This window comes from Rhipicephalus sanguineus, chromosome 3 (assembly GCF_013339695.2).
Source record: "Rhipicephalus sanguineus isolate Rsan-2018 chromosome 3, BIME_Rsan_1.4, whole genome shotgun sequence".
Taxonomy (NCBI): domain Eukaryota; kingdom Metazoa; phylum Arthropoda; class Arachnida; order Ixodida; family Ixodidae; genus Rhipicephalus; species Rhipicephalus sanguineus.
Genome location: NC_051178.1, coordinates 31,873,250 through 31,889,182, shown reverse-complemented (window position 1 = coordinate 31,889,182; position 15,933 = coordinate 31,873,250). Strand labels below are relative to the sequence as shown.

General features: G+C 44.5%; 1 protein-coding gene across 1 annotated transcript in view; it reads right to left on the bottom strand.

The window, feature by feature from the left end:
• LOC119385367 (rootletin) overlaps window positions 1-15,933 on the bottom strand; it is a 223,059-nt gene that overhangs the window by 102,676 nt on the left and 104,450 nt on the right. The window contains exons 11-12 of the mRNA XM_049413967.1: window positions 7,436-7,584; window positions 6,515-6,649 (exon numbers count right to left, since the gene is read on the bottom strand). Coding sequence (XP_049269924.1) covers window positions 6,515-6,649; window positions 7,436-7,584 — 284 coding nt within the window. The remainder of the gene's footprint in view (window positions 1-6,514; window positions 6,650-7,435; window positions 7,585-15,933) is intronic.

Sequence of the window (15,933 nt, the reverse complement as noted above, 5' to 3'; positions counted from 1 at the left end):
GCTCATGCGGCGCAAAGTTTTGCCTGCTGACACGGTGGTAGCGTTTCTTTACGTTTACGCTGGTTGTCCCAGAGTTCGATTTTGCAATGTTCGGGTTGTCTCGGGATTTCAACACACGTGACCACGACGTTATTTCAGGTCAGGACCGGAACTAGCTGGCTGACCTCTGGCTACCAGCGAGATGCCAGGAGTTCGAAAATCGAAGAGTCCCTCCATGTTTTTTGATAAATTAGTGTTTTTTGTAGAGCTGTGCGAATAGCCAAATTTTGGGTGCGAAGCGAATTCGAATATTGAAGTGTGAGTGCGAATCGAATCGAATATTTTTCGAATACTTCGAAGCGAAATTGCAGAAAAAAAAGTTAGACAGGATTCCTAAACATATTCTTATGAGATAGCAACATGAAAGTGTTTCTTTTCACTAGGTTGATGAAGCACTGGCAGGGTGGTGTTTCATAGTTGTCTTATCATGAATGAGGCAATGTAGAGGCCGAATTGTATTTATGTACATGGTTTGGTGCAACCAAAGTGTTGCCGACAACACTTTACACGTGATAGGCAAAGGTGCCATTTCCTCAGCCTCTCCTCCTCTTTCAACTTCTGTGGAAGCCCAACTGATGTGGCGGACAAGGGTGTGCTCCCTTCAAGTCCGGAGTTCCAAATCTGCCTCGTAGACGTCGATACATAAGAACATCTGAAATTTTGGATGCTAAAAAGCTTCGGCTTCCGATTTTTCGGACTTCCTGCCCAAATTTCAGGTCCAAAACAGCATTAATTTAGCCCCCACCTCTGTCATATCTTTCATCGCCATGTTGGAACCAGCGTCTTCTTGAGTTAATACATTTGTGACCGTAGCAGAGCTTGAAAGGCAGCTTTGCCGCAGTACCGGGGTGTGATGAGGTGAAGCATATTGAAAATCTAGGGACCATTTCCAATCGGACGTTGACTGTCTCTTGGCAAAGTTCGACCGAAACGGAACTTGAAAGAAAGGTTTGCCACAATACGAGAGTGTAATGAGGCGAAGCATATTGAAAATCTGAAGTGGTCACTTTCAATCGGACGTTGACTGTATTTGTTCTTGGGAAGTTCGAATAGTTCGAATGTTAAAATTCCAGTGCAAATCGGATCGAATAGCAAACACTATTCGAGAAATATTCGGAAGTTTGAATATTCGCACACGCCTAGTTTTTTGCCCTTGCACCTCAATATGGGCTTGTAAGCCTCAATCTTTACTCAGTTCGAATCGTACATTTTCCCAGATCATATGTTTATTTTCCGCGTTTTTTCGGAAACATATCAACGAGTCAACTAGTCTTTATTTCGATAAGAAGTGCATATATACATGGCAAGGGAGAGGGCGCTAGACAAGAAAAGATAGAGAGGATGTACAGGTGCTGCCATCATTGCCTCATCATCTCCAATACAGCGCGCATATCACCACGTGTGCCCTAAAACCCAGCCAGGTAATCAATTTCTTGATTTAGAAGCGCAATAGAGGGAGCACTAACGCACTTATCTCCTAGCTTATGTATGAAATCTGCTTCAATAACTTCGCGAGTTATCTGATCCCTATGCCTCGCCATCACTTTGCTCTGATTGAAGCCGGGTGTACACCCGCAGTCACGGCAATGAATGCCGATGTGACCCTGGACCGTATTGAAGACGTTATTGTGGTGTTCGCGCAAGCGGTCATTTAGGCATCTGCCCGTTTGACCGATATAGCTTTTCCCACACGTCAGTGGGATTGAATAAACAACCCCGACTGCGCAGGAGACGAAACTATCCTGTGGTTCACAGAACACACAGGAACCCGTGAGGGCTGAGCGTTCACCATTTTGCACAACTTCTGAATCCACACCGACTTGCCCAAGCGTCAACCCTTGTATCAACGAGGTTCTACTGTATTGCACAATTCCGACACGCACTGAGGAAAGTTGTTCTCTAAAAAGCAAAGTCCTTCTGCACTGGAAAACACAGCAATCAAATCAGCGTGCTAGTAGTTGGCCATTCTAGCACATAGAGGTTTCATAAACTTGATACAATTAAGCGTTGACATAGTGAACTTCAACACAGTTACCTGCAGTTTTTGGGAGAGCAGCCGCCAATGCAGAGAGAGCCTTTTTCGGCAGTGGCTGTGCGGTGCAAGGGTGCATGGTGTGTTTTTACTTCACCACCGGGGTGACAAAGGAGAGCACGTGGGCACACTAGTGCGTCGTGTCGTTGGTATCACACACTTTACACAGCAGCGTAGTTCTTTTTTCAGCTCCATGCATCGTGGTTCAATAATCTTGGTGCTACCGTGTGGCAAGCGACATGAAAGGGTAGGGGCCGTACTACATAAGACACTCTCTCATTAATCTTGCAAGCGGTCTTGATCATTCAAGAAACTGATGACACTGACAATGCTGATCAGCAAAAAAAACTGTGTTGCTTCTTGTAAGAATTGTAAGCCTCGCTGGACTCGCTGAAGAAAAAGATAAATTCCCAGCAAGAGCAATCGGAATTAACAGGTGTTTTTATCTTCGTGGGCCATGCCCTTGGAGCAAGCAGCCAGCTGGAACCCTCAGAGAGGAAACGAAGACAGTGACAACAACAACAAAAAAAAAACTCGAGCATTACTCTGCAATAGCTGGGACCAGACTGCCTGGCCACTGTGGTGGGGCGAACGCAGGCGAAATATGAACCCCAGGCCGCTCTTGTTTTGCTCAAAGCCAGGATGCCATACTCTAAAGAAGTGCACTATTTCATCAAGTTTTTAACTAGTGTTTCATATTTTAACTTTTAGCTAGAGTTCTGTTTACTGAGAGATGAACAGGGATGCAGAATTCAAGTACGAAACCAATCATCTCAAAGGCAGTTACTTCATTAAGGAGATTTCCGTTTCCTGACAGTCTACTGTATCTAAGTAGGATGGAATACTGAGCGAGTTGGTGCAGATTCAACGAGGCTAACAGTACGAAAAACACAGACGAAGACGAGAAGTGGAGACGGCACAGTGCTGACTTTCAACTGAATTTTTATTGAAGAAAACGATAACATATATAATACAGGAGCTCGTGAATAACCCGGCTTTGGCCATTCGACTAAAAAGTACACTGTGCATCTAAGCATTGTCAAGTAGATGTATAGAAAAAAAAAGTTCAAAAACGCAAAAAAAATAAAAGTAAAATCATAACCACAACCCAAAAGCCGGCGGCCACAAGGTAAAAAAAGGATCCTCATCCACTATCTAATATGGAAAATTCGTTATCCAGTAAGGCAATGGATGGGTAGCTGACACATTGAGACCCGTTCTTATTTATCAAAAATGCCTCCATAATCTCTCTTGATAGTTTGTCTGGGCACCTGAAGAGCACATTTGTTTTATCAAACAGCGGGTGGCACTCACGATCGCGACAATGCATAGACAAATGCAAATCCACAAAGCCTTTCAATGAACTGTGGTGTTCCCTCAACCGAATATTCAAACACCGCCCAGTCTGACTATGTACAGAGGTCAACACGCTTGTCTAGAACGCCGGAGCGGCACGCTCCGGGACGTCACAGCACACTCCGGTGCCGTGTATACCGATAAAAAGTAGTTTTGAGATAGCCCACGCTTGAGCATTCAGCCTAAGCGGCCGTGCATGCTGTAATTTGGGCTCTTTCAAAGGCGGTGTAGTCGGCTAACGTGGTCAGTGCAGTCCGGAAAGCGTCGTTCCAATGTTATAGACAGGTGTGTTGACTATTGTACTGACAACTGCATGAAAAAGGAATTGAATACACAATGTTCTGGATGCAAGGAACAAACTTCAGAGCATGTTTCATACTGCATTGCTGATCTGTTCTACTCCCTTTTCTGTCTATGCATCTATTTAATGCCTGGCAAATTCCCTTTAGCTTGGTTTTACTCGAAAAACTGACGTTTATTCTATACTTTGATGCGACTTTCTTTAATCTGTGTGAAAAGGAATGACCATATGGGATACAGACAAAACGGCTACAATCTTCTTTATCGCTCATTTGTGAGGGATCCCCTTGATTTCCCTAAGCAACTTATCGCAGGTCATAGCAAGAAGAGAATTAGGATAACCCGCTTCACGTGGCCTCGCCACCTGATTTTGAACGCTGTCAGGGATACAATGGGGACAGCAATTGTTGAGGGCGGGCCATTGCAGCAGAAGTTGCGATACCTTGTTTAATCAATTTGGAGTGCCCTGACCTGAAGTCAAGAAGAAGCTTCTTTGACCTCGGTAGATGAGACCAACAAACATGGTCTGCTTTGAAGGAGAGCCTAAGGTCTAGGAATAACTGCAACTCTTCTTTGTCTGGAACTTCAAAAGCAAACCTAAGACTCTGTCCCTGTTCTTTAAACACCTTCACAACGTTGACAGTGGATATTTGGAAGTTATGCCTGCTGACGAAAACCAAATAGTCATCTAGATAGCAGAAAATGTGCGAAGCCAAGTCACTCAGGTTGCTTTTAATTTTACGATCAACGAAGCTTAGAAAGATGTTGCTCAATGCAGGTGCTACGCAGGAACCTATGCAAACTCCTGCCCTTTGGTAACTGTCTTTCCTTGCCACTAACGAATGTGGACTTCAAGTAAAATTCCAGAAGCTCTCGGAAGCTAGCGACCGGAATTTGGCAGTTATCGACAAAGCCTAACTCATTCCTTTGCCCCTAGATGCAGTCCTCGACAAATTTCAATAGCTGTGCATGCGGCAAATAAGAATAAAGATTTTCTATGTCTATACTAAAGCCTAAGCAGGTCCCAGGGTTATTTTGCTCTAAAAATTGTACTACTCTCCTAGAGCTGGAGACAATGAAAGGGTCCTCTAACTTAAGCTGTGCGAGGTGTGTCTGCAGCTGCTCCGAAATGACATTTAACCAGGAACTTCTTTCCGAAACGATGGTCCTAAAAGGATACTCTTGCTTATGTGTCTTTACAGTAAAGAAGGTATGCAGAAGAAGCCTTTTTCTTCACCTGACACCATTTGCGACTTTTGTTAAACCAACCTTATTCAACAAAACAACAGTGCGCGATTTAATCTTAACGGGATCAGCGGAAACTTCGCAAAAATTCTTATCGATGGCTGAGGCTGCTTTTTCTAGGAACATGTGTTCCGGTAAAATTACAAAGTGCCCTTTTTTGTCAGACTCAAGAATGCGCAGACCACCATTGGCAAAAAATTCTGTATTTGCCACACCACTACTAACTCCATCAAATTACGTGGGTGTTTTCTTAACAGACTTAAGAGTAGCGCTGAGAGAATACACGGTCGCAACCGAAATTTGGGACGCCATACCAGATGTTGCTTGAACTTTAAGACATAATGCATGCACAATGTTGCAAGATAGAAAACGTGGTCACAGTGAAAGAGGGTGCCATAATTCAGGTTGCCACCTTACTTTCATGCGATTTGGAACCGAGGCTCTTTTACTTTTGTAGCGAGCACACGACGTGTTTTGGCAGTGCATGTTCATCAGAGTGAGTGGTGAACAACATCGTAACAATCTGGGCAACACCCGACGCTTTGACAGGCAGAACGTACAAGGAGGATAGAAAGAAACGCGAACAGCACAGTGCGCTGTTTTCATCCCGCTCTGACCTTGGTGGCAATAAAAAGATGCTCCAGACGGATACAACTTAAGAAGTCCAGAGAGGACCCGCCCAGATTACCGAAGCGCAGCAGCAGGTTGCCACCGCGAGTAAGGAAATAGTCCCGCTCACGTAGTCGGCAATGTCCTCCGAAAGCGGGGTCATGACATCAGTGTGGAGTGCGCACCCAGTGGTGCAGGCTTGTGTGCCTTTGTGGAGGGAATGCCACGGACCTCTAAAGTTGTATCCAACTATGGATGGTTCTCGATTGTATCACGGAGGACTCTAGTGACTTTTTATCGCCATCCAGGCTACAGCTGCTTGACAACAAATGGGAAACAGCACAGAATGCAGATTCCGCATATTCACACTTCTTTCCACCCCCACTGTACATTACAGGTTTGCTTGCAGTGGTTACAAATGCGTTCAGCTTGCATTTCTTTTAGTAAAAGATGTCTTTGTTATGCAACAGTTGTAAAAAATTGGAAGCCCCAAATCAATATTTTGATTACAGTGGCTAGTAGGGTTTAGGATTCGTTCATCTTCAAAAGTGCGCTTAGTAAAAAACACAGACACAAGCGAAAACATGCGGGACATAAGGCAACGAGCGCAACCCTTTGGCAACGAGTTGCGCTCGATGCCTTATGTCCTGTACGTTTTCGTTTCTGTCTGTTCTTCAGTAAGTGCACTTTTGAAGATGAATGAACACCAACTAGCCCATCTTATAGCACTCTTCAATGTCATTTAGGATTCGTTGTTAAACGAAATAAATTACCTCAAAAATGGTTCAGCACATGTCTAAAAAAGCATTTCTGAGTTTCAGGTGTACTTGAACAATGAATTGGGAGGGCCTAGAGCTCACCTTAGCTCTTGATAGCCCAAAAACGGCTGTGAATGTTCACACTGTTTGCTCTCAATCCACAAGACCCACCCACCTGTTGTCTGTGGGCCTCCAACTGCTCGATCTTTTTGCGGAAGGTATCGGCTTCTTCGTGCCGACTCTTCTCGAGATCAGCGCACGTCTCCCTCTGCCGTCGCAGCTGCTCCGAAAGCTCGTGCCTCAGACGACCCTGCATTGCATCCACCTGACGTCAGTCACTGTACAACAACGCAGCCACACTTCATTATGGCAGCCAAGCATTAAAAGTGAAAAATGTGGCCACTGTAGTATATCCAATAGCACTGAATTTATAGGCAGCATGGAAGCTGACACAAATTCACAATCAAACTCAAGAAAACAGCAATCAAAAGCACCACATTGAAAGAATGCCTACAGCACAGGTCAGACCTCTCTGTAGTATGCAAGCCATTCTGAATCCTGTTCAGAATGTCAAGCAGCAAACAGAGGAAGCAGTGAAGGACAAAAGCATGTGCAAAGGCTGGGCTGATTATTCAGTGAAATGTGCACAGATTGTATTGGAAGCAGATGTTTATGCAGATTTGTGCAGCTCTGAGGTTTCTGCCAACATGTGAGCTAAAGCGCACATAGTATACAGGCATGCATAATTGGGACAGTAGCTGTTGGTAAACTGAGGACTTCAATGGCTGTCTATCTTATGTGTACATGTGATATCATGACATCTCTAAATAACGAGCCTTTTAAGACAGCTCGCAGGCGGTTATTACACAGAGCGCTGAACAATCTAGCCCTTTTGTTTTGTTGTTTTTGTTGGTGCATCAGTTAATGGTGACTGTAGCTTTTCCTGCAGCTCCTCCATCTTGTATTTGTTTAAACAAGAAATAAGCTATCATTATTGCTCCTATGGTGAGACTACTCCAAATGGGTACATTTCAGTGCAGTCTAACTGTATAAAAGTCCATCACTAGCACCATGTCCCAAATAGTGCCGGTCTCACCTGCTCTTCGAGGATCCGGCTTAATGAGGCTTCATGCTCGACACGCAACCGCTGCACCTCCGTGCGGTGCTCGCTCTGGACACGAGCCAACTCCTCATCATGCTTGGTCAGCGCCTCCTGGTGGGATGCTCTCTCGTGCGACAGCCGAGCTGAGAAACAAAGTTCCCATAATTGGAATAAACAACCAATATGCGAAATACGCCTTGCAAATTGGGGATGGGTCATAGCCTAGCCCCATTAAGAACTAAATGGCTGGTGGGCAAGTCATACTTTTCATGTCTGCATGACTAACTCCCAATATGCATTACGTTAATTAACCCTATAAGGGTTGAATTTTCTCGTGAAATGCACTCCAAAAATGAGTATTTTTTTATTGCTGAATTAAATTCTTCAGATGATTCTATTTAAGAAAAAATTGTCTAAAATTTTTTTGTGTGACCGTAAAGTGGCAAAAAAATCATCTTTGTTGTTACATGCACATGATTCATGAGCAACATCAAGCAAAATAAAAAAAAAACACCTATACGATTTTTTATAAATAAAAATTATGCATTGTATTAAACATAGCTCACAGACATACCAAAATAAGCTCACCAGAGTACTTTTCCGGTAAAAAATGTTCTTGCTCTAACACTAGAAACTTTTCAGCGTGTGATAGTCGAGATGTCGCCCCTCATCATCATCCGAGTCTGAACTCCTAAGTAAATCGTCGTCTGACGAACTGACATCCAATTCATCAGATTCTGATTCGGCACTTGGGGAATAGTCCACATCAGAAGAATCACCGCTTGACTCACTAGCAGCAGAGCAAGTGGCGCGCACTTCGATAGCGTAAGCAAACTGTGCGAGTGAGCGCACAGAAGAAAACTGTATGGTTGTGCGCCCATCCGAAAGGCAAAACGAGTGAAAAAGCTATAATAATGATTTGCCTTATCGCCAACGAGACGGAGTTAGTTTTTCCGAGTCCCCAAAACAGGAAACGCAACTACAGCGGCATCATTTGTATAATTTAGCACCGCACGGGAACAGATGTAATCACACCCTGGGGAGCATTAAACGAGAGAGTAACAAGCGGTCATCCTTTGAGAGATTAGAAACCAGACAGCCATCAGCTTTGCGAGTGTGAGAAGCAATAACCACCTGAAGGACAAAACCGAAACCAGCCGCACCGTGTGCGCGGGCTCAGATGCGCAAGTGAAAGCCGGCGCGCCGCTTCAGAAAGAAAAAAAAAACAATAACGGAGAGACATCGGCACATAAAAAAAACTCCACGTATTCCCGAAGTGTGGCAGCACATACCAAGCAAGAGAAATGATAGAAAAAGGTGCGAGTTTTAAACATACAGGCAATGACGTACATGTACACCGTAAACCCTTTGGTGCCTGTTAGGTGATGCTGTACATGTACGGCATAAGCCCTCAAAGGGTTAAACCAGCAGATGCTGGTTTTAATTTATGTTGTGTCCAACAAAGAAACAAGTCCTAAAAATTATCTTCCTTCATCCAATATGCATTAGTAATACAAATCTGAAGAGGCTGACTTGTGTCAATAAAGATAAAAAATGCTGAAGTACCAACAGCACCAAGCACCCCATTTTCAGTCATCAAATTTCATCTGGCTGATTGACTGGGTGCACTAACCACCTGTGCGTCACCGCGAATTCAAGAGTAATCAACAGTACATTTAATAATGTAAGAAGCTACTTGGGATATGTCAGCTATTTACCTAGCCAGACATATCTTTTTATAAAATTACATAAATGACATCGCCAAAAACTTTTAGGATACTGTCCATATACATTCACAGTGCAACATAAAAGTCATAATATGGTGAAAATTATCTGGGGAAAAAAAAGCAATGATAGGGTGCATTCAATAGTGTAGGTATGGCAAGTGTTGATAGAATCATAAGCAACGGGAAAGCATTCAGTGGCCAAGCGGAGCGAGCACGAGCACCAACCACAACAACCGCCTTCTTCCTCGTTTCTCTACTAGTACTTGTCACTACAGCCACTCCCCGGTGGAAAAGGAGCCATCCTGGCTACCTATGGCACAGTTAGTACTGGTGGCATCAGAACGATTAACTGCCTGGGCAAGTTGGTGTGCTTCCATCTCAAACCAATAAATAGCGCGAAAAAATGAGGGCTAGCAAAGGACCAACAGACAACGGCACTGACTGGCAACTAAAATTTTATTTTGCATCGAAACAGAATAAATAGCATCTGGAAGAGCATGCCCTGAACACCTTTAAAACATCAATCACTCTTCTTTGTACGTCACAATCTTTTACAATAACTAAAAAGTCATCTACATACCGCACGACTTTTACAACCAGGTCTCCGATGCTTTAATGATGTTTTGGAGGGGTCATGAAGCACCCTTTGGGCTTGTTGAAAAAACACTTCCTGCGGAAAGCTGACACGGCTATGAACTGCTCAGCCAAATATTGCAGTCGTGCGTGCCGCGTAAAGGCTACAAGCGGAACGCGAAGTTGCTGTTTTCTCAGGCCGGTTCTCACTCTCGTCGGTGGGTGGGGTGTCTGCCCATTGACATCACGATCTGCATCTCCACGTTGCAAAAGACATAGCATCCTCATTGGCCGATAGCCGACATAAATCGAGAGCGGCGTGCACTTCTTGCCACGGGGTGCCGCCACTTGCCAGCGCCGCACTCCTCAGTACACGGTAACCGCACTCGCGCACGCGAATCACAGCGGGAGAGCGATCGCATTTCATGATCCACGCTGACGTAACTTCTTTCCCCCATGCCATCCCTCCCTGTGTAGCTTCCAGTGCGCTCGTCGGCACGAGAAAAGAGAGAAGGCGCTGAGAGCGTGCGCCAAACCCCCGTAACTCCGCTCATTCTTGATGGATTTCAGAAATTTTTGCGGCAATCGATTCGGGAAACAGTAAACTCCGATACTGAGGTCATTCGATCATTACTTGGAAAAGTGGTTCATGACCCCTTTAAAGGTGTTCAGGGAATGCGGTAAGGGCTTCATTTTTACATTTGAATTGCCTGTTGAAAAAGAGTTGCAATTTCTGCATTTAAGGTTATTCTTTTCTACGAGAGATCACATTTGTTGGGAGTATTCCCCTAGGGCAGATAAGCCTTTACTAGGGTTTTCATCTGACCACTCGAAAGTCGTAAAAAGTGGCGTTTCGTGCATTCAGTCTTTGTGTTTAAATCATGCCACCACAGGATGCAACAGAGTTTTATAAAGCATGTGTCAAGACGAAAAGAAGCAGGATACCCTACTTGGGTTATAACGAGAGCCAACGAAAAAGTAGAGAAAACAGTTAAAGTTAAGCCAGATGATGGTAATCGTACTACCACAAGAAAGAATGTAGCAGTGATTCCTTATGTGCATAGGCTATCACATGGAATAAAAAAGGTGGCAAATAGGTATCGTGTTGACGTTGCATTCAGTGTTGGCCACAGGTTGCGGCACGTATGTCCAGGCATGCACAGAAAGTTAAAGGGAGGAAAAAGTGACGAACAGCTAAAGTGCATGGTCAAACATAAGAAAAAGTACATGGGTTGCCAAACTAACGTTGTATATAAAATTGCATGTTCCTGCGATGAGATTTACAAAGGCAGTGATGCTACCGGGCACTTCTGATTTGGAGCAGTTTTTGAAGCAGCAAGATTTTCATTTTGGAGCACTTTGGAGCAAGTAATTTTGCATCTGGGAGCATCCCAGAGCAGCTAATTTCACATCCTGGAGTACACTGGAGAAGCAAGTTCTATATACGTTCTAGCACACGAATAATTATTATGATTATGAGGCTCTTATGAAGAGCTAGAAGTATTTCGATTCATTGAAAATCTCATGGAGAAAGTCATCTCAGGAGAATTCCATATTTATCTAGATAATGCACAAAAAGTGTGTCATGCAGTTGAGCGTTCTGGAATAACCTCTTCAGCAATTATTTTTGACACTAGCAAATAAATAGAATACTGGCTCAATAAAATTGCACTTTATGAAATAACACTCTAAATACATCTCTGTGGTTATCAGCAGGCGTGGTAGACAAACGCCGCGACATGCAACAGTGCCTCAATGCTAAGCAGTCACATTGTTCCTAATGCATTCCCCTAAGACGACTCCAGTGTGAAAGCCAGTTTCTTTTTCTTCTCGAATCATTGTGTTGCTGGGCACAACACAATGCCACTTAGCTAACTTCAAAAGGGCAACCTCCTCTGACACTCCTTTCCCTCTCTCTGAGGTCTCTCTCTGCTGTGGCATGAGCATTCTCGCAGTGCTTCCAGACTATCGTTTGCGCATGCGCCGCGTTGCCTGGAAGATGAAGATCCGCTTCAATCGAGCTTCCGCGAAAGTGCCCGAAAGTGTGTTCAGTGGGTACTACATAATTTAACAAACTTCATTTTCCTCTTACATGGAAGTCATGATGATGTCACCGCGTGATGATGATTTTTTGCATCACCCGTGTTGAAGCCGCCGACGGTCAATTTTCATATTTGATAAGGCATCTAAGGCTTTCGCACTAATATTGTGTATTGAACGTTAACAGCCTGGCCTTATCAACCTGACCTTACATACCAAACTGGCCTCCACCATGTCACCTCTACGCCATGTCCGAAACAGCTTCACTGATCATCCACCTAGGAGTGGAATAGCTCCTCAAATTTTTCTTTCCTCGAATTGCGGTAGCAATTATATGGACACTCTTGACGGGTTTTTGCCATCGCCATTGCCATCATTTTCCGTACAAAGTCCAAATTCATAACATCAGCCCATGCATCGTATGTTATGCTCGTGAGTAAAAGCTCGCGAGCACTGGCGATGAATGCATTTGAAGCGGAGATGAAACGAGCCGACCATCTCCATTGCACGGAGGGCACATGTGATAACATCATCGTGCGAGGCCTGCTGTCGATTGCTTGTCAGACAGACAGGAAATGCCTTGCCCGTCTTTTTTAAGGAGCATGAAGGGACACCAAGGCATGGGAGGGGTAGAGGAGGGGGGGGGCTGCGTCGCTCAAAGGGCACAGTCACTGGTGCGCGCGCTATCATGAGGCATCAGGAGATAGCTCGTAAACATGCTGTGCTCTTAGCGCTTACTTCGCATCTAGAGAACTGACAGCACGAAAACTGCTTCGGTCCCTGGAGCGGCTATATTCCCTTAAACCAGCATTTCATTGAGTTAAGCTATATGGGATCCAAAAGAGATAGCGGCTAGCCTTACTTCGCATAACAATACAATTTGTTGGTATCGCATTCATTGCTTCGCCCTTAAGTGGAACTGTGATTTTTTTTAAACCATCAGCTATTGACCCTGGAAAGCCAGGGGCGGACGTGTAACGTGGCATAGCAGCTCCAGAGTGGGCCTTCCGACACCAGGGCCGTCAGCGACGGGCCCACTACTGACGGCTGGGCATATTAAAGCCGAGTTGCGGCTTCTCCGACCAGGCTTCTCCTCCATTTTTTTTTCTTTTTATTGCAATAGCAATTATATGGACACTATCGACGGGTTTTTGCCCTCACCGTTGCTGTCACTTTCCGTATGAAGTCCAAATGAAGTACACGCATTGTATGTACACGCATTGTATGTTCAACGTACGAGTAAAAGCTCTCAAGCGCTGGCGACGAATGCGGCTGAAGCGGAGATGAACCGAGCCGGCTGTCTCCGTCGCACGGAGAGCACATGCGATAGCATCACCCCACATGCGAGGCCTGCCGTCAATTGCTCATCAAAGAAGAAACCCCCTCTCCCCCTCCCCCCCCTCGTCTTTCGTACTGAGCATGAAGGGACGCCAGGGGAGGGTAGGGGGGAGCTGCGTCGCTCGAAGGGCACAGTAGCTGGTATGTGTGCGCTATTTCGAGGCATCAAGAGACGGCTCGTACACTTGCTGTGCTCTCAACGCTCACTTCTCGTATAGAGAACTGACAGCCCGAAAACCTGTTTGGTCTCTGGAGTGGCCATATTCCTTAAAACCAGTGTTTTGTTGAGTTAAGCGAGATTGGATCCAAAAGAACTAGCTGCTAGCCTTAGAAGAGTGGTAAGTTGGGCTAGTCGGTAATGATCCATACTTAATGTAACTGCGCAAAAAACGGACGAAGTTTTTGTTGATGTGGTCCCTCGTGCCTTTTGTCTCCTCCTTTTTTTGCCCTCTCTTGCTTTTTCCTGCCCTTTATATTGCCTCGTTCTTGCAATAAAACTTCAGTTGATAGTCTGCGCTTGTTTGTCCTTTTCTCGCCCTTCGTGTTTCCGTCCGTTTTTTGCACAGTTACATTAAGTATGCTAGCCTTACTTCGCGTAATAATACAATTTGTTCGTATCACATTCATTGCTTCGGCCTCACCAGCCCGAGTTCAAAGACGAGGAGTGCTTTCTTTCTTGCCTTTGCTACCCTTCCTACAGGTGATAACTCCTCGTCGCCATGCATTTCTTAAAAGCATGTGTACAATGCCAGCACTAAACGTGGAGCCTATCAGGATTTCGCACTTGTCAGCTACACGCTGTTATCTCCGCTTGTGCAGTCGACGGCACGCAATATGTAGTAAAATCAGCTGATCACACACGATAATCCTGTGAGACAAGAAAGAACGGGTGGGTGGCTGCATGGCAAAATAGTGTAGGAGACAATTCACAACTCATATTTCGCGTATATGGCCCAATCGAGAGTATGCACGGTAATGACGCCACGTGAATCACTGTTCTTGAGTCACGCAGTGCGCCAGAAAGATGAGAAACACCAGGAGAGAATAACATGCTCGGTTTTTGTATTTTCAGAGGCTGGTGAGGGGAGGGGCCCTTTAAGCAAAACCGCGATTTTTTTAAGGACACGAGGTAGGGTAAAATCTTTTTTTAATCGAAATTATTTGGTTTTTTGCTTGTTTGCAATGATAAGGCCTTTTAACAATATCCAGTGCCCCAAACATTTCAGTGCGCTTTGATTGAGCCAAAAGGACCAGATTTTCGAGACGAACTGATGAGCAGCCAAGCTCCCTTTTCTCGGGCCATGCACAACCTGAGCTTTCTCCCTCAAGTGCATTTTTTTAAAGTCCAAACTGGTAGTTCCTCTGAGCTTAGCAGGTTTTTAAAAAAGTATTCCGGCTACTTAAAGGCACATGGTGCAGTTTCTTTTAACACACGTGGCATGTACCGAGTCCACTTGCCTTATGTGCGTGAGGTGTGCATGGAGACGCGGTTCTGTGCACTTATTTGAGTTTAGTTGCGCCTTTGTTGATTTTGCTGCAGTGGAAAAAGATATTCTCGTGTTGACAAATCAAAGAAACTGTTTAGAAAGCGCAGTATAATTGGAAACCGACACACATCGGCTACTAACAGAAACGAGACCGGGAGCACTTGTGCGAGCACTTCAGCCAGTAAGCTTTGTCCTCATTCCGCGTCGCCACAAGGACAAAAGTTAACTGAATGGCTACGCTTTGATGTGGAGCTTCTACAAACTGTGATTACGAGTAACTGTGTCTGCACAGAATGCGGAGGAACCGTGGCACTCATAGAGAGCACAATGGATTGGTTTCCTTGAAATGGAAACCCCCCAGAACTGCCACCTTTGAAACAGTTCTAATTTTCAAAAAGCCTACATGGCCCAAGTAAGCCTTCTCAATGCTGTTTGGCATATCACCGAGGCGCAATAGTATGATATAGTTGGGTAAGATTGAGCGCCACCGACAACATTTTGCCAATAGAGAGACAGAAGATATGACACAACAAGCCAGGAAACCAAGAAAACAAGAAAAGAAGCGAAAAGCTGATTCGTGTGATGAGTATACGACAAGTTGCTATTAATTGAATTGTTTAGTGCATTTTCTTTTTGCACAAAACATGAAATAAACTTGTTTTTCCTCTTTAACTCTGAATATCTCGAAATCAATTTTTTTGTTACATTTGCCCCGTTATCAAAACAGCTTGAAAGAGCACTGATTTTTTCCAGTATGAACCAAACATCAATATGAAGCTACTGAACTAAAATGGTGTACTTATGCGGAATAGTTTTCATTTTTTTGGCAGCTTTATTTAAAAAATAATGACAAAATTACTTGTTTTGCTAAAAAATTGCAAAAATGTCAACAACTGAAATACAATTGTAATTCTAGCTCCATTGCAAGAAGGAACACCGAGAAATAAAATGAAGCAAACCTGGACGCTTCACATATAATAGTTTCAGAGAAAATGGGTCTTAAAGAAGCCTTAAAATACATGGGAGGTATAGGACCTACCCTGCGCCCTTAACCAACAGCTATCGACCATGGAAAGCAAGGGGCAGACTTGTAACATGGAGTAGCCGCTTCACAGTGGGCCTTCCGACGCCATGGCCGTCAGCGACGGACCCGCTACAGACAGCTGCACGTATTAAAATCGAATTGCGACTGCTCTGACCAGGAGGCATGCTTTTATTGTAATAAAATGACATTTTTAAAACAGCTAGAAAAAAAAATTCGAATTGGGACCCTAGCACTTACGAGCTCAAAAGGGCAGGGCCTTTTAGGGGGTATTTACCACAAGAG